General features: G+C 50.7%; 1 protein-coding gene across 1 annotated transcript in view; it reads left to right on the top strand.

The window, feature by feature from the left end:
- LOC144754871 (lymphoid-specific helicase-like) overlaps positions 1–22,311 on the top strand; it is a 558,671-nt gene that overhangs the window by 484,113 nt on the left and 52,247 nt on the right. Inside the window, exons 20-21 of the mRNA XM_078643186.1 lie at positions 14,665–14,761; positions 14,842–14,918. Of these exons, the coding sequence (XP_078499312.1) occupies positions 14,665–14,761; positions 14,842–14,918 (174 nt within the window). The remainder of the gene's footprint in view (positions 1–14,664; positions 14,762–14,841; positions 14,919–22,311) is intronic.

Raw genomic sequence — 22,311 nt, 5'->3', positions numbered from 1 at the left:
CGATCTACACCCTGTGTGTAACAAGTGCCTTTCACCGGACCACGACGACGGCAAGTGCAAGGCCTGTGCACAGTTCCGCTCCAAGAAAACTCTCAAGCTTCGGCGCGCGGTGCGCTTGGAAGCTAGGCAAGCGGCCCCAGATCCGGAGAACATCTTCGGCGACCCAGAAGAAGAGGTCCAGGGTCACCTTCTACAAATCTCCCCATCACAGACGGAGGTCGAGGCGGATCCGGGAGACGACGACGGAGTCGCGGGTCAGGCCCTCGAATACGTCGAAGAGGTAGGAGACGACGATGAGATTTATGGGGCCGCGGCGGACAGCTCTGCGGACGAGCTCTGCCCCGAAAGTTTCGAGGATACCGACCGGGACACGGGATCGCCTGTCGGCCTTACCCTGGACCCGTTGCCGCAAGCCACAGCCCCGCCTTCGGGCCCGGCTACGGACTCACTTGCTGGGCGCGATGTTTCGAAACCGAAACTGAAACCGTCGGGGTCGTCAACACCTAAAATGGCCGACCCGAAATCGAAACTGAAACCAAAGGACTCGAGTGTCCCTAAGATGGCTGCCGTGCCTGTGAAGAAGTCGGTGCCCGTCACCCCGTCGGCTCCGTCGACCTCCGGTCCGCAGAAGCCGAGGAAGTCTGTCGATTCCGATGCTCCGAAATCGAAGCCGACGCCCGAGGAAGGGGCCCCCAAGAAAGATGGTCGGCACGGATCAGCGGCTCCGGCGCCGTCCAAGCCCGCCAAGGTCGGCTCCAAAGAGGCTACGCCCAAGAAGTCGGCGCCCCGGCCTCAAGATTCGGAGGAGCCGAAGAAGGTTTCCGCGCCCAAACCGCACAAGGCCCGCGAGGACGTCGGATCCGAGGGACCGCTCAAAGCATCCTTGTCGGCGACGAAACCCACTGGCAGTGTACCGTCCCCCATTGCGGAGTCACTGCAGAGAATCAGGGAGAAAGCCTTTGCTCCATCGGCTCCGATGCCATCACCGCAGCCGCAAAAGGACGCTCCGGCTAAGCCTTCTGGGAAACTCCTTTTTCTCTTGCCACCTAAGGAGGCGCCGAAAGCGTTTTCGACGAAATCGGCTCCGAAACAGGGTTCCTCGCTGCCTGACCCTCTTCCACGTCGTGTACTCGAATCGGAAGACGATTCAGAGCACTTCATCGATGCTGCCACCGGCAAGCTGACCCTCTATAAACGGAAGATCACTTCGGAGCCGGTGGACCCCTACGTCATCCCGTTGAAGAAGAGGGTGCCCCTTGACGCCTTAGGCCTCACGGAACCGATACAGCCTCCTCCTAGACGGAGCCCTACTCCCTCCCCAGAACACTCTGTGGGTGAGGAAGTTGATGAGGATGAACAGTACAATTTCCCCATCGATGAACCTGATGTACAACCAGATTCATACGACGACACTGGTGACCAGGACACCCAAGGTGCGGGCCAAGACCCACAGACCTTTAATGCACGTGCATCCCCGACTGAGGACTCAGCAGGATTTCATGCACTAATTGAACGGGCGGCGGCCAATCATGATGTGGACATGCATGCCGACCCGGTTGAGGAAGACTTCCTTTTTGACACCTTTGCCATATCTGAAAGGACAGTAAAGACACTTCCTATGCTGAAAGGTGTTCTCAAACATGCTGGGGACATTTTTAAGGAGCCTACGAGGGCTAGAGTGGTCAACCCTCGCATTGAAAAGAAGTACAGGCCTGCTCCTGCGGACCCCGTCTACATCCGGGGACAATTGCCACTGGACTCTCTTGTGGTTGCCAATGCCAGGAAACGTGCCAACTCCCAGACAACGGGTGAAGCTCCTCCCCCGGATAAGGAGTCCAAAGTGCTTGAGGCAGGAGGCAAAAGAGTGGCTGCACAAGCGGCAAACTTTTGGCGCATCGCAAATACACAGGCGCTCCTGGCGCGTTATGATAGGGCGCACTACGACACCCTAGAACAGATTATACAACACCTGCCCCCACAGTTCCAAGAAGGCACCAAGATGCTTATTGAGGAGGGAAAGCTAATATCAAACGCAGCTATCAAGTGTGCACTTGACGCTGCGGACACAGCTGCTAGGGCTATCAACACTAGCGTTATGCTGAGAAGACAAGCCTGGCTCCGCATCTCAGGGTTCAAGCAGGACATTCAGACAACAATTCTGAATCAGCCAGTCAATCCTGATAGTCTGTTTGGTCCGGAGGTTGACACCACCCTAGAGAAGATAAAGAAGGACACGGAAACTGCTAAGTCTATGGGGGCCCTGCAGTCCCAACAGTTTCGTGGCAGCAATTTTCGTCGCTCAGGTGCACGTGGAGTCACCAGAGGACAGATGGGTCAACAATCCCAGTTCTCCAAAGGTGGGGCGCAATCCTCGTTCACTAAGCAGAACAAGGGAGGTTATAGGAATAACAGCAACAGAGGTCGCGGCAGAGGAAACAACAGCTCCCGCACCTCGACTCCAAGCAAACAGTGACTTTCTGTCACTGCCCCCCGACCACCTAACACCTGTCGGGGGGAGACTGCAGCAGTTCCTGCCCGTCTGGAGGAACATCACCACAGACAGGTGGGTGCGTCAACTGATCCAAAATGGTTATTGTCTAGAGCTGAAATCCACTCCACCCAACATCCCACCGAGGCAAAGGCCTATGTCCGCAGAGCATTTGCTCTTATTGCAGCAGGAAGTAGTGGCGATGCTGCAAAAAGGCGCAATCGAGCTCGTGCCGGTGGGGGAGGAAGGCACAGGGGTATACTCCCTGTACTTCCTTATTCCAAAGAAGGACGGTTCTCTCAGGCCCATTCTCGATCTACGTCCCCTCAACCTGTACATACTGTCAGAGCATTTCCATATGCTTACACTGCAGCAGATTCTTCCCTTGCTAAACCAGGGAGACTTCTTAGCGACCTTAGATCTCAAGGACGCTTATTTCCACATTCCACTACACCCGTCACACAGGAAATACCTAAGATTCACTATTCAAGGCAGGCACTACCAGTTCAAGGTCCTACCCTTCGGAGTCACTACGGCCCCGAGGGTGTTCACCAAGTGTCTAGCGACAGTGGCGGCGCACCTCAGGAGGCAGAATATCCATGTCTACCCCTACCTAGACGACTGGCTAGTACAAGCCAAGTCAGAGCAACAGTGCGCCGCAGACATGTCAACTACAATTCACCTTCTTCACGATCTGGGTTTCTCCCTAAATTACCCAAAATCGCATCTTCAGCCGGCACATGTCCGGCAGTTCCTGGGTGCTACGATCAACACCCTAACAGCCATGGCTCAGCCAAACCAAGTCAGAATCGACAGCATTCAGTCACTGATCCAACGATTCCGACCGAGACACTCCCTGCCAGCGAGAGTGTTCATGCAGTTGATCGGCATGATGGCCTCCTGCATCTTCATAGTCCCTCACGCACGGTTGCATATGCGCCCACTTCAGGAGTGCTTAGCGAATCAGTGGACACAGGCTCGTGGGCAATTGACAGACCTAGTGTTGGTTACCAGTCGGGCATACGACTCTCTGCATTGGTGGACTCCACACAACCTTTGCAAGGGCCGACTGTTCCACGAGCCCGTGCCGCAGATTGTCCTGACGACGGACGCATCCCTCCAGGGATGGGGAGCACATGTGCTCACTTACACAGTGCAGGGACTATGGACGACGCAGCAACAGAAGATGCACATCAACTATCTGGAACTGATGGCAATCTTCATGGCGCTCAAGTCCTTCATTGTACATCTGAGCAACAAGGTCGTGCTAGTCCGGACGGACAACATGACCGCGATGTACTACATTCAGAAACAGGGGGGCACCCACTCGCCACAGCTGTCTCATCTAGCTCAGAGCATGTGGAAGTGGGCCATTCAGAGGAACATTTTCCTCATGGCAGAACACCTCCCGGGCAAGGACAATCAGATGGCGGATCTGCTCAGCAGATACAGCCATCAGATGCACGAGTGGGAGATACACCCTTCTGTTCTCCACCCGTACTTCCAGCAGTGGGGTCATCCGGAGATAGACCTGTTCGCAACAAAGGAGAACGCAAAATGCCGACTCTTTGCCGCCAGGTTCCCTCACCCACAGTCGCAGGGGAATGCGATATGGATGAACTGGTCAGGCAAATTTGCATACGCTTTTCCGCCAGCCCCTCTAATACCGCTGGTCGCAAGAAAGCTAAGGCAGCACTCCATGACTCTCGTCCTGGTTGCTCCAACGTGGGCACGTCAAGCTTGGTACACCACGTTCCTCGAACTTTCAGTGGTGCCGCATCAAAGACTGCGCCTCACACCCAGTCTTTTGACGCAGAACCATGGAGACATTCAGCATCCAGATCCGCGACAGCTCAACCTGGCGATCTGGCTCCTGAAGTCCTAGAGTTTGGATACCTTAACCTGCCTCCAGAATGCATGAGTATCATCAAGGAGGCGAGGAAACCTACTACTAGAGCATGCTATGCTGCTAAGTGGAAGCGTTTTGTCATCTATTGTACGTCCAATGACATCAACCCGCTAGATGCATCTATTCCCAACATCATCTGCTATCTGTTACATCTCTACAAGTGCAATCTGGCGTACACTTCCATTAGGATACATCTCTCAGCCATAGCGGCTTATCTTCAGAACAGGCAGCACCTCTCTGTCTTCAGAGTGCCCGCCATTAAAGCCTTCCTTGAAGGTCTGAAGAGAGTCATTCCCCCAAGAACTCCACCAGCTCCGGTGTGGAACCTCAACGTCGTTCTCACCAGACTGATGGGGCCACCATTTGAGCCACTCCACTCGTGTGAGCTCCAATTCCTTACGTGGAAAGTGGCCTTTCTGATAGCTATTACGTCTCTGAGGCGTGTCAGTGAGTTGCAAGCGCTCACCATACAAGAGCCGTTCATTCAAATTCACCCAAATAGGGTAGTGCTACGCACTAACCCTAAATTCCTCCCTAAGGTGGTGTCAGTTTCATCTTAACCAAACTATCGACTTACCAGCATTCTTTCAAAACCCGCAAACGGTGGCGGAAAGAATGCTCCATACCTTAGATGTACGGAGGGCGTTGATGTACTACATAGACAGAACACAACCCTTTAGAAAAACAAAACAACTCTTTGTTGCCTTCGCACCACAACACAAAGGCAACCCGATTTCCAAAGCAGGCATAGCCAGATGGATTGTTAAGTGCATCCAGATATGTTATCAAAAAGCCAAGCGCACTTTAACAGTACCCCCCAGAGCACACTCCACACGCAAACTGGGGGCATCCATGGCTTTCCTAGGGAACATTCCTTTAGAGGATATTTGCAGAGCAGCCACGTGGGTCACACCACATACCTTCACAAAACACTACTGTGTTGATGTGCATTCCAAGCAGCAAGCAGCTGTAGGACAGGCTGTTCTCAAGACACTTTTTCAGGTTTCTGCAGCTGGCACGGGCAACCGCCGCTGATGGAGGGACTGCTATGTATTCTATGCTAAGATATGAATTTAGCAGCCCACATGCCTCGAACTGAATATGCTACTTACCAGTATGCATCTGTTCTTGGCATGTAGGGCTGCTAACATTCATATCGCCCGCCCTCCTCCCCGGTGCCTGTCGCAGCTGCAGATATACTATTGTATTTATTTCATTAGCATGGACATCCTTTACACTTTCACTCCATCTCCTGCCACAATGGCGAAAAACAATCTGGGGATGGAGCCGATGCCCATGCGCACTGTAGTCCAGGGGAGGAGCCACCTATCTCAGGATACTTCGAAGACTCTTCCAGGACAACAATGTGCAATCATCCGAGCCCAACACTAGGCGGCGATCTAATGCTAAGATATGAATGTTAGCAGCCCTACATGCCAAGAACAGATGCATACTGGTAAGTAGCATATTCATTCTTTCGTAAGTGGTGCTAGCACCAGCTTACACAGGCTGCAATGGCTGGCCTTTAGTTCCAAATTGAGTTGTCTTCCATGGGTGGTCTCTTGAGTCGCGCTGCCGCAGGGGTGTTTGCTGACACACTTTAAAACAATATATATATTAAAACACGGGTACTATGTTTGGGCGGGCCGCCAGGGACGGCTTGCCGGGCCACTGTTGGCCCGCGGGCCGTACTATGAGTACCCGTGCTTTAGAACATGGGGGGGGGGGCTGGTGTACCTATGCCCTGGGTACCTTACTACCATATACTATGGACTGACAAGGTTACACCAGTGTCCAATCTGGGATGTACCTTGGTGCTTACCAAACCAATTTAGGGGAGAAAGCACAGACTGGGGTCCTGGTTAGCAGGATCCCAGTCAGACTAGTCAGAAACAGCATTACATCAAGCAAAAAGTGGGGGTAACCATAAAAGCCGATCCTACTTTCCTACACAGCCCCTCTCCTCTAGCTACCAAATGCAGAAGTTGCAGTCCTTGTTGGTGCAGCCTTTCTATGCTGGTTTCTCAGTGCAGCAATGCTGTCCTTCGGTCCCTCTTCCAAGTCTGTCGAGTTACTCTAGTATTGGAACTTTCATAGATTCCCATAGCTTGTATAATTCCCTGTCATCGGAATGGGAGGCTCGGTAAACAAAATAACATAGCAGTAGGTACAAAAGAGAAAGAAAAAAGGCCTAGGCCTCATTCCCTTTTGTAGAATATCCACTTTTTTGCAAAAGAGACCAAAGTAAAGCAACAACCAATCAGATTAGCCTCACCCCATAGAACCCTCCTGAGAGTACCTCAAAGCCTCAGATTTTCTACCGCACATTGTGCTAAGGGAGTCTCCTTTGAGCTCTGCTCACTTCAACTCTTTTGATTGGTTTTTTTCAGCATTTTTTTTCCAGAATTGTTTGGTATTTCATCTGAAATGTCTGGCAAATGGGAAGAAAGCCCTTTTCAAGGCTTGTTCCACCTGTGGCAAGAAAAGGCTGTATATAGAAGACAGGCATAAGGACTGCATTTATTGCCTGTACCCTGATCACAAGGCAGCAGACTGCAAGATCTGCCGCACCTTCTCTACAAAGACCCTCCGGGACCGTGAGGGTCGCCTTCACTTGGCTCCAGAAGGTTAAGTCAAGGAAGGAAACTCTGTCCAGTGACAGTGAGGGATCATCTTCTGCCTCCTCATCTAGAAGGTCTGTGAAAAGGGGTAGGGCTTCCCCTTCCTCAGAACGACCTGTTAAGGCCTCAAAAAAGACCCCTGTGAGTCTGCGAGCCGAAGTCCTAGGAAATCTCACCATGGTGCAAAGGAGAGGGAAGGACTATCTTCAGCTACAGCAGTGTTGTAGTCTGCTAAAGCTTTTAAAAAGCTTTCTTCTCTATCTTCTGAGAAGTCAGGGAATGATTCTAGATCGTCGACAACGCTGCAGAAGACTCCGTCGATGAACACTTCCAAATCCCAGGGGAGGAAAGTTACATCGTCGACTGGCTCGTCGACGATGCCTTCTGGTATCCTCATATCTACGTCAGCATTGACGGGAGCGTCGATTGCTGTACAGATGACTAGTGTCGACGACTGTAGCGACGATGTTGTCGACCAGAGCTACAACGACGACAACTGAAAAATTGCAGGATCTTCTGTCGACAACCTAATCGACGATGGTATCTCTTGCAACCCCATCGCCGACGGTGGATCACTATTTCCTTGAAGAGGATGACACCTGACGTGACGTCTCCAAGGAGGGTTGCCCCCTTGCCTCCCGCACTCTTACTAGAGGAATTCTCGATTGACGACGCTGCAAAAGACTGTCAACCAACACTTCCAAATCCCAGGAGAGGAAAGTTACACCGTCGACGGTGCCTTCTGGTATCCTCATATCCACGTCCGCGTTGACTGGAGCGGCGACAACGGTAGCGGTGACGACGGTAGCGGTGACTACGATGTCGTCGATGAGAGCTACGACGACTATGGCAGGAGTGTCAACGATCGCCGTCGACGCCGCCCATTCCGTCGTCGACGATTCAACAGTCGACGGTGGATTCCATCGACTACCTAGTCTACGATGGTATCTCTTGCAACCCCATCGCCGACGGTTCCGTCGACTGAGGATCACTATTTCCTTGAAGAGGATAACTCCTGACATGACTTCTCCAAGGAGGGTTGCCCCCTTGCCTTCCGCACTCTTACTAGAGGAAGAAGAGGATTCTGATGGGGTGATCAGGATTCTTTTGGCCAGGCCCATAGCCCCTCACAATTGCTGGTAAAATGCCAGGACACTGATTCGGAGGCTGAATACCTCCAGGAGGGCACATACCAGCAATCCTACCGTCATCAGGAAAGTGCACACCAGGGGATGGTTTAAGTTCCTTCTTCCCTCATGGCAGATCTTCAGAACATTTGCAGGATTACAAGAGGTTTTCTCAAGCTACTCCTCCTCCTCCTGCTTCGTCTTTCTCTGCAGTACAGGCTGTGTCTGCACCATCAGCTTCTTCAGTGGTTTCTCCGGGAGAGCCGTCTCAGAGGGTTTCAGAGCGGCAGGTACCTGGTCCAGGCATACCTCCAGTGCTACAGGAGGTACAGGAGATACAAAATGATTCCTTGGACGAGGATCAGGACGATAACCGGTCTAATCCGGCTACAGAGTTGGATGATTGTGATCCGGGACCCGGCCTCACCTACTCCGGGTCCATTGGATTCTCCCCCGGCAGACATTGGGTGGGGTTCCACAAACTGATAGAAAGAGCTTCCAGTAGATATAAGCTTCCTATGCCTTCTGTTCAAACAGTGCTTCCCTACTGATTTTAAGGAACCCTCCAGGAGAGTTGTCCGATCCATTCCCATTGTCAGCCATGTTTCGGATGAGGGTTTGAAAGCGATGAAGAACCCAGCGACAGTCATTCCAGTGTTACCACGCCTGGAAAAGAAATACAAGGCCCCTGAGGATAGTCCAGCGTCCTTAATTGGTCAGCCGGATTCGGTAATATCGCAGGCGGCGCCGAGGAAGTTGCGCAATCCTTCTGCACCACTAACTCCTCCTGATAAAGAGGGCAGGTGCCTCGATAATGCGGGGGAAAGGTTTTCCTCTATGGCAAGTCTCTTGGTACGGGCGGCGAATGCGTTGGCGATCCTTGGCAGATACGATCGCCAAATGTGGTGCGATCTTTCACCGTATTTGGACCAGCTTCCTCAGGAGGCCAAGGTGGAAGCCAAGAAGATACTCAAGGAGGGAGAGTCTACGTCCGCAGAAGTGATTTAATGCGCCGTCGCCAAGGATGACTCAGAGCGATATGGTTCCGAGCAGATGTCCAGAATAAAATCCTGGATCTTCCATTTGATGGTGAGGCATTATTTGGAAAGCATATCGTCGATGCCCTCCAGGACATTAAGAAGGATACGGAGACGGCTAGATCTCTTGGTACTCTTTAATATCGGAAGGTTCCTTTCCGTGGGGCCAGAGGGAAGAGTACCACATCCTACAGTGGTTCGTACCAGCAACAACTCTTCTTACAGTTCAACGCCTCATTCTTATAGGCCATCGTACCAACAAATACAAGGCCAGACCTAGTCTTTCTCTAGGTCCAACTCTAGAGGAAAACAATCGCCAGGGACGAGACTCTTCCATGCGGCAATAGCGGCGTTCTAGCTCTGCCTGCTGTACACCACAGCCATGCACTACATAAACAAAGAGGGGGGGTACCAGATCCCTTCCGTTGTCACAGGAGGCCCAAAAAATGTGGGAGTGGGCAATCCTACATGGAATATCGCTACAAGCAGAACACCTACCAGGAGTGCTAAACATAAAGGCGGACCGGTTCAGCAGGCTTTTGTCAGTCAGCCACGAATGGGAACGAAACCCAGATGGTCTTGAAGGAAATGTTCCACCTTTGGGGCAAACCCTCAATAGATCTCTTTGCCACCCCGGTGAACAGAAAATGCCAGTTTTATGCAAGCAGACTACACCATCGAGGATCGCTGGGGAATGCGATTTCAATAGCCTGGTCAAGAGCATTTGTATACGCCCCCCATTCTATTAATTCCAAGATTACTCAGATAAAAAACGGAACCGTGGAAGTTCATCCTAATAGCGCCAGCTTGGCTGAGGCAGTGTTGGATCACGGAGCTTCACCTCCTTTCTCTGGCCCCTCCACGTCCCTTACAGATAATTTCAGATCTTCTCACGATGTCCCAGGGCCAGATCTGGCATCCGGATCCTCGATCCTTACACCTATCAGCATGGCTCCTGAGCAGCGAGAGTTCCTAGACCTTCATCTCTCGGATGAAATTAGAGCTGTTCTTTCTCAGGCTAGAGCTCCTTCCACTAACAAGACTTACAGTTTGAAATGGAAACGATTTTGCATCTGGTTCCAGCAGAAAGGTGTTGACCCTTTCTCATCCCAACCTCATCAGGTTCTTCCTTCTCTCCTGTCCTTGGCTAAGGCAGGACTGGCTCATTCATCCATAAAGGTTCACTTAGCGGCAATTTCTTGCGACAGACGCACTGCATCTGGACCTTCTCTAGTCATCCAGAATTGTCAAACAATTTCTCAAGGGTCTATTTCGAGTTTTTCCTCCAGTGAGGCCGAGGCCTCCGCCACCCACATGGCATTTGAACTTGGTTCTCATCCAGCTGATGAAGCATCCCTTTGAACCGATTCATCGAACAGACATCAAATTCCTCTTGTGGAAACTGGCGCTCCTTCTTGCTCTCACTTCTGCAAGACTTATTGGAGAATAGCAAGCTCACAATACAGGAACCTTTTCTCCAGTTCAAAAGAAATACAGTAATTCTAAGGACTAACCCAAAGTTCATACCAAAAGTGCCTTCGGACTTTCATTTAAACGAGCCAGTGATTCTCAAGGCTTTCTTTCCTCAGCCTTCTACGCCGGCGGAAAGGACACTTCATTCACTGGATGTGCAACGTTGCTTGAAATTTTATCTGGACCGCAATAAGGGATTTCGAAAATCTTATCAATTGTTCATCGCATTTAGTGCTCCCAGGAAAGGCTTACCCCTGTCTAAGCAGGGTATCGCTAGATGGATCTCCAGTGCCATACAGTACTGTCACTGGGCAGCGGGCAATCTTCTAGAAGGCAGAGTTAGAACACACTCGACCAGGTCCATGCCTTCCTCTACGGCTCTTTGCGAGAGTTCAGATTAAAGACATTTTCAGGGCTGCAACTCGGAGCAGCACGCACACCTTCACAAGACATTACTGCCTGGAGACCTCAGCGCAAGAAGACACGGCTGTAGGCGAGGCAGTCCTGAGGAACCTCTTCCATTGAGTGGTTTCTTCCCTTCTTCCTCTTCTTACCGTTATTCGCACATTTTGCTATGTATTCTTTATGGGATTACACTGATTATGGCTATATTTTTTTTTTAAAACAGAAGTGTTGGTGAAAGATGTCAATGAGGGTGCAAAATGTGCTCTCTGACTGCTAGCTACTCTGATGCAAGCTATAGGAATCTATGAAAGTTCCAATACTGGAGTAAGAAAACAAGTTACTTACCTGTAACTTTGGTTCTCTAGTATTGGTAACTTTCATAGATTCCCATGCGCCCACCCCCTTCCCCTGGGTAAGCTCAGCCCTCAGCAGGTTTTGGTTATATTGTTACACAACGGCTACAAAAATCACAGGCTGAGGTTTTCTCAGGAGGGTTCTATGGGGTTAGGCTAATCTGATTGGTTGTTGCTTTACTTTGGTCTCTTTTGTAAAATGAGGTGGATATGCTACAAAAGGGAATGAGGCCTAGACCTTTTTTCTTTCCCTATGTTATTTTGTTTACCGAGACTCCTATTCCAACGACGGGGGATGATACAAGCTATGGGAATCTATGAAAGTTACCAATACTGGAAAACCAAAGTTACAGGTAAGTAACTTGTTTTCTTCTGAGGACTGGGTGCCTCTATTGTGGTCGGAAAATGCCCTCCAGTTAGAATGCCGTTGGTAGCCAATGGGCTATCAGGTTCCCTCCCACCTGGTGACCACTGCTTGTGAAGTGTGGCATCTGGCTGTCCGAAGTTGTACCATTCAACCCACTCCCAAGACCCGTCTCTTGATGTCTAGACCTCCCTAGCCCATCCCTGGGGTGTGGGTACCTCGGGCTACACGCCCCTGGGGAAACTTTGCTCACTGTGCCACTGGATTCAACCTAGCCTGGCTGATAAGGAGTGTTACCCCAAAACCATTCCAAGGAGGCTTGTTTCCAGTCCAGGGAGGATCTAGCTTGGCAGGAACAGACTCAAGACTGATTTGCATGTGGCTGAGTCAGAACACCTGCAGACCTAGCGTAGGAGCTTTAGAGCCAATCTAGGGAGCTTCAGTCAGCCTAGGGCATATGGCCAAGGAAGGAAAGACCATAGCATACACTTTCTGGAGCTCATGTCAGTCAGTTTAGCTTTCGATTTATTTTTTAATTTTTTTTGCCATCTGTTTGATAGTATGCTAATTCAGATTACTATACCACCACCACCATGTTAACAGGTTCTATATTCAAGCCCTACCTATACGCACAGAACATTTAAGCATGGCTTCTAATCCGGAGCCTGTCAATAAAAGCAAGTTACTTACTGAGAATACAAAATTTCCAATCCTACATTGTAAGCAGGTTTACAAGGAAACTATGAAGGGGCCGTAGATGATCAATATTTTTCAACAAATGGGTTTTCAGCAAATAGACTTGTTTGTGACATCTCAAAAGCCAAATACCGAAGCTTCTCATTGAGACAGTTCGATCCAGGCCCTCTCCCGGAACCCTTTTAATGAGCTACTTGGACATTCCTTTATACCTCCATCGAATCCATGAATACCATTGGTCTTGTTGAAATCGTAGAGTACCCGAACAACTTGAGTCTTGTTGCTCCAGAATGGTCCTGGTAAGTATGGTTTCTCGACATCCTTCAAATGTTGTTAAAGTCCGCAGACTACCATGCAAATCGAAATTTGGGCACAGACTGCAAGCTCAGTTCTTCCCTCCCCAAACCTGATGTCATTTAGGTTTGTAACATAGCCCCTTAGATCAGTCACTATTGTCCTTTAAATTTCTGCATGTGATTCAAACAAAATGATCAATTTGTTTTTCCTGCCCAGATGTTATCACGTTGAACTTGGCTGCCCCTAGCCAAATCTCTAAGCTGCAATTTGCTCCGATAAAAGTACATATTGTAGCTTTAACATCATACAGAAAAGGACCCCATCTAATCTCCTTCAAGATCCCAGTAATCAAAGACTTCATGTAAGGTTTAAAAAATATTTGTCTCATAGTCCCTTTCTCAAACTGAAGCCTGAGCTCTCAAACGGTTTCAAATTTTTAACCCTTTCACAAGACTTCATTGCTTTCTTGCAGTCTAGTCAACTGCCGGTTCTCCATCACCACAGCATGATTGCTAGTGAACTACATGTACTTTGCACTGCTGAACTATATAGTGCTCTCATTCAAGTAGGATATATGAAACCTTGTTACCGAATGTAACAATAATATTAAGCGATCTTTTTATCTGCTTCTTTAGTAAGCCAGCTACTCCTGCTGAATGTTCTGTGTGCTTTTGATGCTGGTTTTAATGATTTTCATATAAAAGTAGATTTGACCTTATTACATATAGTACTTATGTGCCAATACATACCAGCTTTGCAACTTTTAAATCCATTCTGATTGGATTTCCATGCATTACTCTGTGCTCAGTTTGCTTACAAACTACTTTCAAATGGGCCACAAGCTAATTCTACTAGAGGAAAAAAGTGCAGCTATGGCTTGGTTAAGAAACATTCCCTTTCAATATGTATGTAAAGCAGCCACTTGGAAATATTTTCATTGTTTTACAAAACAGTTCAAATTCTAAGATCATAGTGGACTCTAGAGAGACTAATGCTACCGTAAGATTTTTTTTTCAATTAACTATCTTTTGGAGTGGTTAATGTCATATTGAAAGGTTTTATTTCTATTCGCTCCTATGGTGGAGAACTTTGGGAGATGAGGGATGTGCTTGCTGCTCTTTTCTAATAATTTACTATCAATTGAAGGTCCTGTGATGTAGTAGAAAGTTACTTATGGTCTTGGTTCTGCATCTTGGGAATGTTCACCTAAGCCATAAACTTCATACCCTCCTCCCTGGCTGTATCTTTCTCAAAAGGGAATCCAAAGTTAGTTTTTTCATTCCTGCAGTCTGTTTTGGAAGAAAGTATTGGGCATCCTAGGAGATAGAAACCCTAGCCTTGAAGGGGTAGGGTGCCTTTTTAACTCTTTTTGCTGTCTATAGGACTGTGCTTTTCCACATTTATTGCCATTTTAGACTGCAGATTGAGTTTCACTTGCAGCAGGGTAGTTTTCGGAAGGGTGTTTGTTTTAAACAATCCTAAAAATGTCTTGCTCATTTGGGGTCTGATTAAATCCAATTCTGTTATTGAAGACCTTGATAGCTGTAACGCTTTCCACTTATTTCTAACTTGACTTGAGTCTCTACGTGACAGGATTTATTTTTTTCGGCCCCAAACAGTTTTGTTAAGGGATTCCTTATTGCATGCATTTGACAATGATTTTTGTTGGCACTGGTGTTAATAACGCCCCAAACAGTGTTAAGGGATTCTTTATTGCATGCATTTGACAATGATTCTTGTTAGCACTGGTGTTAACCATTTTTCTGCCTGTACGCTTGTTCCTCTGTTCTAGAGAGAGGCTTAGGAAGACTTAGTCAAAATGTAAGAGAATCTTAACCTTGGGCACTTTGCCCACAGAAGTTTTCTTAACCAATGTAACTTTTATTTTTCACAGACAAGTTTAAAGGTGGCCAGGCAGGAATACATCAGTCCAAAAGCTGTTTGGATCCTCAAGAGCTAATGGAATTGCTCCGTTCCAGAGATTTTGAAAGGTATTTTGATGGTCTGAAGTGCACTTTATTTTGTTTAGATGAAGTTCACAATTAAAATCAATTTTTTTCTTAACGTACAGGGAGGTTAAAGGATCTGCTGATAAGGTGATTAGTGACAAAGACCTTGAGCTGCTGTTGGATAGAAGTGACCTTATTGGTAAGTGGTGCAGTACTTTAAATGTGTGTACAGCTCAATAAAATGAATCTTAATTCGTTTCTGCTTAGCATTCATGAATTACGGGTCAGTGCACATTGACCTCCTGGTAAAACCATTTGATCAATATTTCAAATTAATTTTGGGAAAGGCTTACTCGGTATAGTGCATGAAGAAAAGCTTTTGACATATGACAGTCTGTTTACTTAACTGATGGTGTCCTCCATCCTTCCAATATTTATTATTTCTACAGAAAAATATACAAGGTAGACCCTCCTACAGTGATTTGTATCGACTCCAGGGAAGTAGTTCTCTCGTAGAGGATTTCCATGTATATAAGCACTTGAATAGTCTCGTCCATGTGCGGGGACCCTGGAGCACTTTAGATATATCTTAAGTGGATATTTTTCGCCTTTCTTCAGAAAGTCCTGCAAAGACACTTAAGAGATATGAATGCGTTGCAAAGGGTGCGCAATTTGCAGTTCCAATATAAAATCTTGAAATGTCAGAGGACCGTAGGGCACTGCTGTCGATCAATCTAGTAAAGAGTACAATCTAAGTCCTTTGTATTGCAAGATTGGGAGAAATATGAACTATCCAAGGTGTTACAACTCTACACTCTAGCCTGTTCCATGCGTTCTGAAAACATGTGCCTGTTGACTGCCAATTGTATTAAGCTGGCACATATAGGATGGTGCTTATGATTTCCAGTTCCTGGCCTTTGGAAGTCTCTCCAGTTGGAGCCAAGAGAGACAATCACCTACCCTTTGAACAGCTAAAATTGTGTATTTTATGTTAGACATACGCAGGAAGGTCGTGGACTGTCATGCTTTTCTAGTAGAATTTTGCCTGTTTCTCTGTAGGTCCTTTTTTTCCTAGCACAAGAAATATTTACAAGGCACTTTATGAATAAGATTAACAAACTTGGGGGTAGGAACCTTAACAATTGAACAGCCAAGCAAATGTGCATATATGAAAAGAAAAAAACAATGCAATCCATAGACTGCTAGTACCACCTATTCGTGGATTGGGGGGGCATTTGTGGTGTCATTAGAAGGAACAGTTTCTTACATGTAACTCCTGTTTTCATGTAGGGGTATTTCCATGATAAGTCATAAGCACTTGAACAGTCCGCCCACGTGTGGGGATGCCTGAGCAATTCTTTAGATATATATTAAGTGGATATTTTTTGCCTTTCTTCAGGAAGACCTGAAAATACACTTGAGATAGGAAGACAATAATGAAGCATAAATACATACGCGACACTGGCCGCATATTCATCTAGAATTGAAAAAAGGTAGCCAGTATACTACATTTTGTGTATTATTAAACACAGAATAATCTCCTTCACAAAAGCCTTTTTTTATTAGAGATGAAAGGAAAGGACACAATAGCCCCATAGGCTGTCATTATAATTCTTTGAAAATCAAAGTTTATATATTCCAGAGACGACCAGTATCCCATCATGCACACCAGCCAGCGGCAGTTACTTCAATTCTTTTTGAGGGAGAAGAGAATGCATGCTTTGTTATGGATTTCTGTGTCTATTCCACAGGGGAGGAGGGAGGGTTGCTTTAGACTTATCATAGAATTACCCCTACGAGAGAACTGGAGTTACAGGTAAGACACCATTCCTTCTCTCGTAGAGGATTTCAATGTATAGTCATAAGCACTAAATAGACTAGCAAGCCCATCCCTATGAACGTGGTCGAAGAGATGGCGAAAAATTATATGTAGTTTTAAGCCAACAAGTTTCGGAGGGAAGCCTGCTCTACCTGAGCATCTGCCTTGGCATCTGAGTCCAGGCAGTAGTGTTAAGTGAAAGTATGAACTGATTTCCAGGTAGCAGCCTCTCAAATCTCTGCAATTGGAATATAACGAAGCAAGGCTGCAGTAGCTTCCATCCCTCTAGTGGAGTGAGCTTTAGACTTAGTAGATAAGGATTTATTCACTTTTTGGTAACTGAGAATAATGCAGGAAACAATCCATCTGGAGTTGGACTGCTTAGAAGTCACTAGACCGGTAGGGAGGGAACCATAGTTTATAAATAACTGGTCAGATCTCTGCAGATCCTTAGTGTTATCTAGATAGAATTTTAAAACCCGCTACAAGGAAAGCAGTTTTCCAAGGACAGATGCTGAAAAGATTTTTCTTGATGTCGCAGACGACTGCTAGATTCAAACTGTGCTGTGTCTGCCACTGCGTCATGTCTGTGATGGAGCCACATTTAGTTTCTCTGGTGCCTGCAGCGGAACCACAAGTCTGCGTTGTGCTCCAACTGCCGGGCCATGGCTCCAAAGGCTTTGAGGGAGCGTGCTTGCGGCCCAGCGTTTGGCTCCATGTCGCTCACCCCGGAGAGTCTCGTTCCTGGTTCCGGTCGAGAGGAAGTTCTGGGCACCGCTCTGAGAGTCTTAAGTCCTCATCCCCCTGCTTGAAGTAGTCTAGTCAGTCGTGTAAGAGGCATAAGAAACACAAGAAGCTGCAGCATGCTTTGTTTCCTTCTCATCCATCAGCTGACAAAACAGAGGAGCCTCTATGCCTAGTTCTGCGGAACCTGTGCCGGAGACTGCTCTACGCATCTGAAAGAAACAGGTTAGTATTAGATTCCTTACCTTAGAATATCCCCAGGCGTCAGTCTGGATCCGGAAACTTTTGCGTAGCAGTACCCCTGCGCGTCGGTAGGCGTCGTCTGCAGGAGTCCCCTGCGGCTCCGCGTCGTCGTGCGCCGTGATGACGTCGCTGGAGTATATAGACGCCGCCTCCGCGCGCTGACGTCAGTTCTTCTTTTTTCCGCGCCAGTTAGCGCAGATCCGAAGAGCAGTACTCCGGTCTTTGACCTAAGTTTTTGTTAACTCTAACTCTTTCAGGTGCCGGTAGGATGCCCGGTTTTAAAAGTTGTGACGGGTGCGACCGCCTGATGTCGGTCACCGACCACCATCGACTCTGCCTCCGGTGTCTGGGCGCGGACCACGACGTGGAGTCCTGCGTCGACTGCCGGGCCTTGACGAGTAAGGCTAGGCTGGAGCGGTCCCGCAAGCTACTCGAGCTCCGGGTGTCGGCCCCGCGTCGAGAGCGGTCCCGGTCCGGACGGAGGTCGAGGGAGCGGTCGAGAGAACGGTCGCGGAGCCGCCACGAGCGCTCCGGAAGTCGTCACCATTCCTCCGGTTCCTCAGGTAAGCGACACAAGAAGTCGGGGCGTCGTCATCGTACCCCCGACTCCCCCCGACGCCCGCGTGATGCGGCCGGGGGTTCGGGTGGCCCCGCGTGGGTCGCCGACGCCGTCTGCCCCATACCCGTCTGTCCCTGGGGGAAGGCGCGTCACGCGAGGAGATTGAGGAGTTCCTCATGGCCATGAGGGCGCTGTCTCCTCCGGCGGGGCCTGCGGGCCCGTCGGTCCCGTCTGGGGGCCCGAGCGGTTCGGGTGCACCTGCCCCGACGCCGCCGGCGGTTCCGGCCCCGGCGCCGCTGGGCCCTACAGGGTCGTCGCCGGCTGGTCAACCGGCCTCTCCGGTGCCGATTTCATCGGGGCAACCCGTGGTGCCACCTCCGCGCGGTGCCGTGACTCCGACGCCGGTTCCGGCCGGCGTCGGGGCTCCGGCGCCGCGCGGCGCCACCCCCATTCCCTCTCCGAATCCGGACGCGGAGTCGGACCGGAATCGTCCGACGCCGAGTCCGGCGCCGTTGGGGCCCATTGGCTCCGAGGAGCCGGTCTATATCGTTGACTCAAACTATGGCGATGAGGACGATTATGGAGAGGGTTGGGAGGGGTCTGAGGACCCTCTGTCACGAGAATGCCAGTACGACGTGGACTGGGCAGGTGACTTGGGTGATGCCAGTGGTCTGGACGAATCGCCTAACCCTGGGTTTGTCTCACCTCCCACTGTGGCGTCGGAGGCTGGGGCTGCCTATTCGGTGGTACTGATGAGGGCTGCCAAGGCCTTGAGCCTTGAGCGCCCCGTCGCTAAGGTGAAGCCTAACATCCTCACCGAGGTATTCAAACCGCAGTCATGTCCACAGGAGCCTCTGCTGCCGTTTAATGACGCCTTGACGGATGTCCTTTTGGGCACGTGGTCCAGGCCCGCTTCCGGTTCACCTGTTGATCGGAACGTTGCCAGGCGCCACCGTCCGTGTGCGGACGACCCTGCCTTCCTGTCCACCCATCCCTCCCCTGAGAGTCTGGTGATCCAGGCCTCCACTTCCCAGTCCGCATTTCCGTCGGCTCCGCCCGATCGGGAATCTAAGCGGTACGACCAGTATGGCAAGAAGGTCTTCCCGTCTCTGAGTCTGGGGCTGCGGTCTTGCAACACCGCATGCCTCTTGGGCCGCTACACCCACTCTCTGTGGGATACGGTCGCAGAGTGCCTGCCGCAATGCCCGCAGGAGGTACGGGACAAGCTCGGCCAGGCTTTGGTTGAAGGCCGAGACGCGGCGAGGTATTCCATACGGTGTGGTCTTGACACGACCGACTCGCTGGGCAGAGCAATGTCCACGACGGTGGCGATTCGTCGCCATGCTTGGCTGAGATCCGCCAACTTCTCGCCGGATGTCCAGAATGCCCTGATGGACATGCCATTCGATGGCAGTCGCCTGTTCGGCGACAAAGCGGACAACGCGCTTGAGCGCTTCAAGGACTCCAGGGTCACGGCCAAGTCCTTGGGTCTCTCGACCCAGCGCCAGCAAACGGGTTCGTTTAGCTCCTTTCGTGGCCACGGAAGGGGCGGTCCCACACGTGCTGCCAGCCACGCACCGCAGAACGCTCCTCAGCGCGGTGGCGGCCGTGGATTCCGCCGTGGTGGCGGTCGGGGACAGCGGCAAGGTCAGTCCACACCTCCCCCCGCAGCAGCCTCCAAATCCTCCTAGTCCGAGCTTTCAGGCCCATGTGACGCCAGTGGGTGGCAGGGTTCGCCATCACCACTCCCGCTGGCGCACTATCACGTCGGACAGGTGGGTGCTGCAGCTCGTCCGAAGGGGCTACTCCCTCCCCTTTGAGACCACTCCTCCAGCCATGCCACCGCAGAACCACCGTGTGTCGGGGGACCACTTGACACTTCTGCAGGAGGAAGTTACGGCCCTCTTGGCCAAGGGGGCCATCGAGCGCGTTCCTGGGCCAGAAGTAGGGTGTGGTTGCTACTCCCACTACTTTCTGGTACCCAAGAAGGACGAAGGGGGCCTACGTCCTATCTTGGACCTACGGAATGTCAACGGCTTCCTCCGGAAGGAGAAGTTCAAGATGTTGACTTTGGCTCAGGTCTTGGCTGCTCTAGACCCACAAGACTGGATTGTAGCGTTGGACTTGCAGGATGCGTATTTTCACATCCCCGTCCAGCCGGCCCACCGGCGTTACCTGCGGTTCACGGTAGGCCACGAGCACTTTCAGTTTATCGTGCTCCCATTCGGCCTTACCAGCGCCCCACGGTGTTCACGAAAGTGATGGCGGTGGTCGCAGCTCATCTGCGCCGGTTAGGGGTTTCAGTCTTCCCCTACCTCGACGACTGGTTGTTGAAGGCGGGCTCGCCCCAGACAGTCGTCCACCACCTTCAGGTGACGGCAGACCTCCTGCACGAGCTGGGGTTTTCCATCAATGTGCCGAAATCACACCTGTGTCCCTCTCAAAAGCTCCTTTTCATCGGAGCGGTTCTCGACTCGGCGCAGTTTCGGGTTTATCCTCCGGAACGGCGGGTCCGGGATATTCAGGCCTTGATTCCCATCTTTCAGCCGTTATCCCGGGTTTCGGTCAGGTTGAAGCTGCGGCTTCTGGGGCTGATGGCCTCCTGCATCCTTCTGGTGCATCACGCCAGGTGGCGGATGCGGGCTCTGCAGTGGGACCTGAAGTTTCAGTGGGCCCAGCATCAGGGCAACCTTTCCGACCATGTCCTGATCTCGGAGGGCACTGCGAGACAGTTGCAGTGGTGGCTCCAGGACCGCGATTGGGTCAGAGGCAGATCCCTCTCCCTTCCCCAACCGGAGCACGTGGTTGTGACGGACGCGTCCCTCCAGGGCTGGGGTGGCCACTTGGGAGAGGCGGAGATCAGAGGCATCTGGTCTCCGGCGGAGTCCCGGCTCCATATCAACATGTTGGAGCTGCGGGCGATTCGCCTAGCACCGAAGGCATTCCTCCCCTTTGTCAACGGGAGTGTAGTGCAGGTGTTCACGGACAACACCACCGCCATGTGGTACTGCAACAAACAGGGCGGTGTGGGGTCGTGGACCCTTTGCCAGGAGGCCCTGCGTCTCTGGCAATGGCTGGAACGTCAGGGCGTGACTCTGACGGTTCAACACCTGGCAGGTTCTCTGAACGCCAGGGCGGACGAACTCAGCCGTCGGTGCTCGGTGGATCACGAATGGCGTCTGAACTCGGACGTGGCGAAAGGCCTCTTTCTGCAATGGGGAGAGCCTTGGTTAGATCTATTCGCCACAGAAGAGAACGCGCAATGTCATCAGTTCTGCGCGTTGGAGTTTCCAAGACGGCACTCGCTCGGCGACGCCTTTCGGCGCGAGTGGAGTTGCGGTCTGTTGTACGCCTTTCCGCCTATACCACTTCTGCCCAGAGTGCTGAAGAAGATCAGGCGCGACCGGGCCCAAGTTATCCTTGTGGCTCCGGACTGGGCTCGAAGGTACTGGTATCCAGAGCTACTCAGCATGTCAGTCGGTCCCTCGATCCGCCTGCCCCTTCAGGAGGACCTTCTGTCGCAGCAGCAGGGGACGGTCCTCCACCCGAACCTGTCCAGTCTCCACCTCCATGCTTGGAGATTGAGCGGCGGCAGTTGAGGCCATTTGACTTGCCTCCTGAAGTCTGTGATGCGATTCTGGCAGCCAGGCGTCCCTCCACAAAGTCGGTATACGCCTGCCGGTGGAACAGATTTGTGGCATGGTGCACAGCAAAGGCTGTGGATCCCCTTTCTGCCCTTCTTTCCGAGGTTCTCCTCTTCCTTCTTTCTCTTGCCCAGCAGGGCTCTGCTCTGGGCACTATCAAGGGCTACCTTTCTGCCCTTTCCGCCTTCTTAAGGCTACCTGATCAGCCATCTTTATTCAAGTCCCCTATTGTACTGAGATTCTTGAAAGGCATCACGCACATGTATCCACCTGTTCCGTTTGTGATGCCTCAGTGGGACTTGAACCTGGTTCTGACATTCTTGATGTGTGCTCCCTTTGAGCCGCTTCATTCCTGTCCTCTCCGTCTTCTCACTTTAAAGATGGCCTTCCTGGTTGCCATCACCTCTGCCAGGAGAGTGAGTGAGCTCCAGGCTCTTTCTGTCAAACCTCCTTTCATGTCCGTCCATCCTGACAAGGTGGTTCTTAGGACTAGGCCTTCTTTCCTGCCCAAAGTAGTTTCTGCTTTTCACATCGGGCAGTCCATCACCTTACCCTCCTTCTTCCCGCCTCCTTCAAAAGATGA

The sequence above is a fragment of the Lissotriton helveticus genome, chromosome 5_1, assembly GCF_964261635.1.
Source record: "Lissotriton helveticus chromosome 5_1, aLisHel1.1, whole genome shotgun sequence".
Lineage (NCBI taxonomy): Eukaryota > Metazoa > Chordata > Amphibia > Caudata > Salamandridae > Lissotriton > Lissotriton helveticus.
The sequence above is the reverse complement of the archived record's forward strand: the minus strand, read 5'-3'. Positions and strand labels throughout refer to the sequence as shown.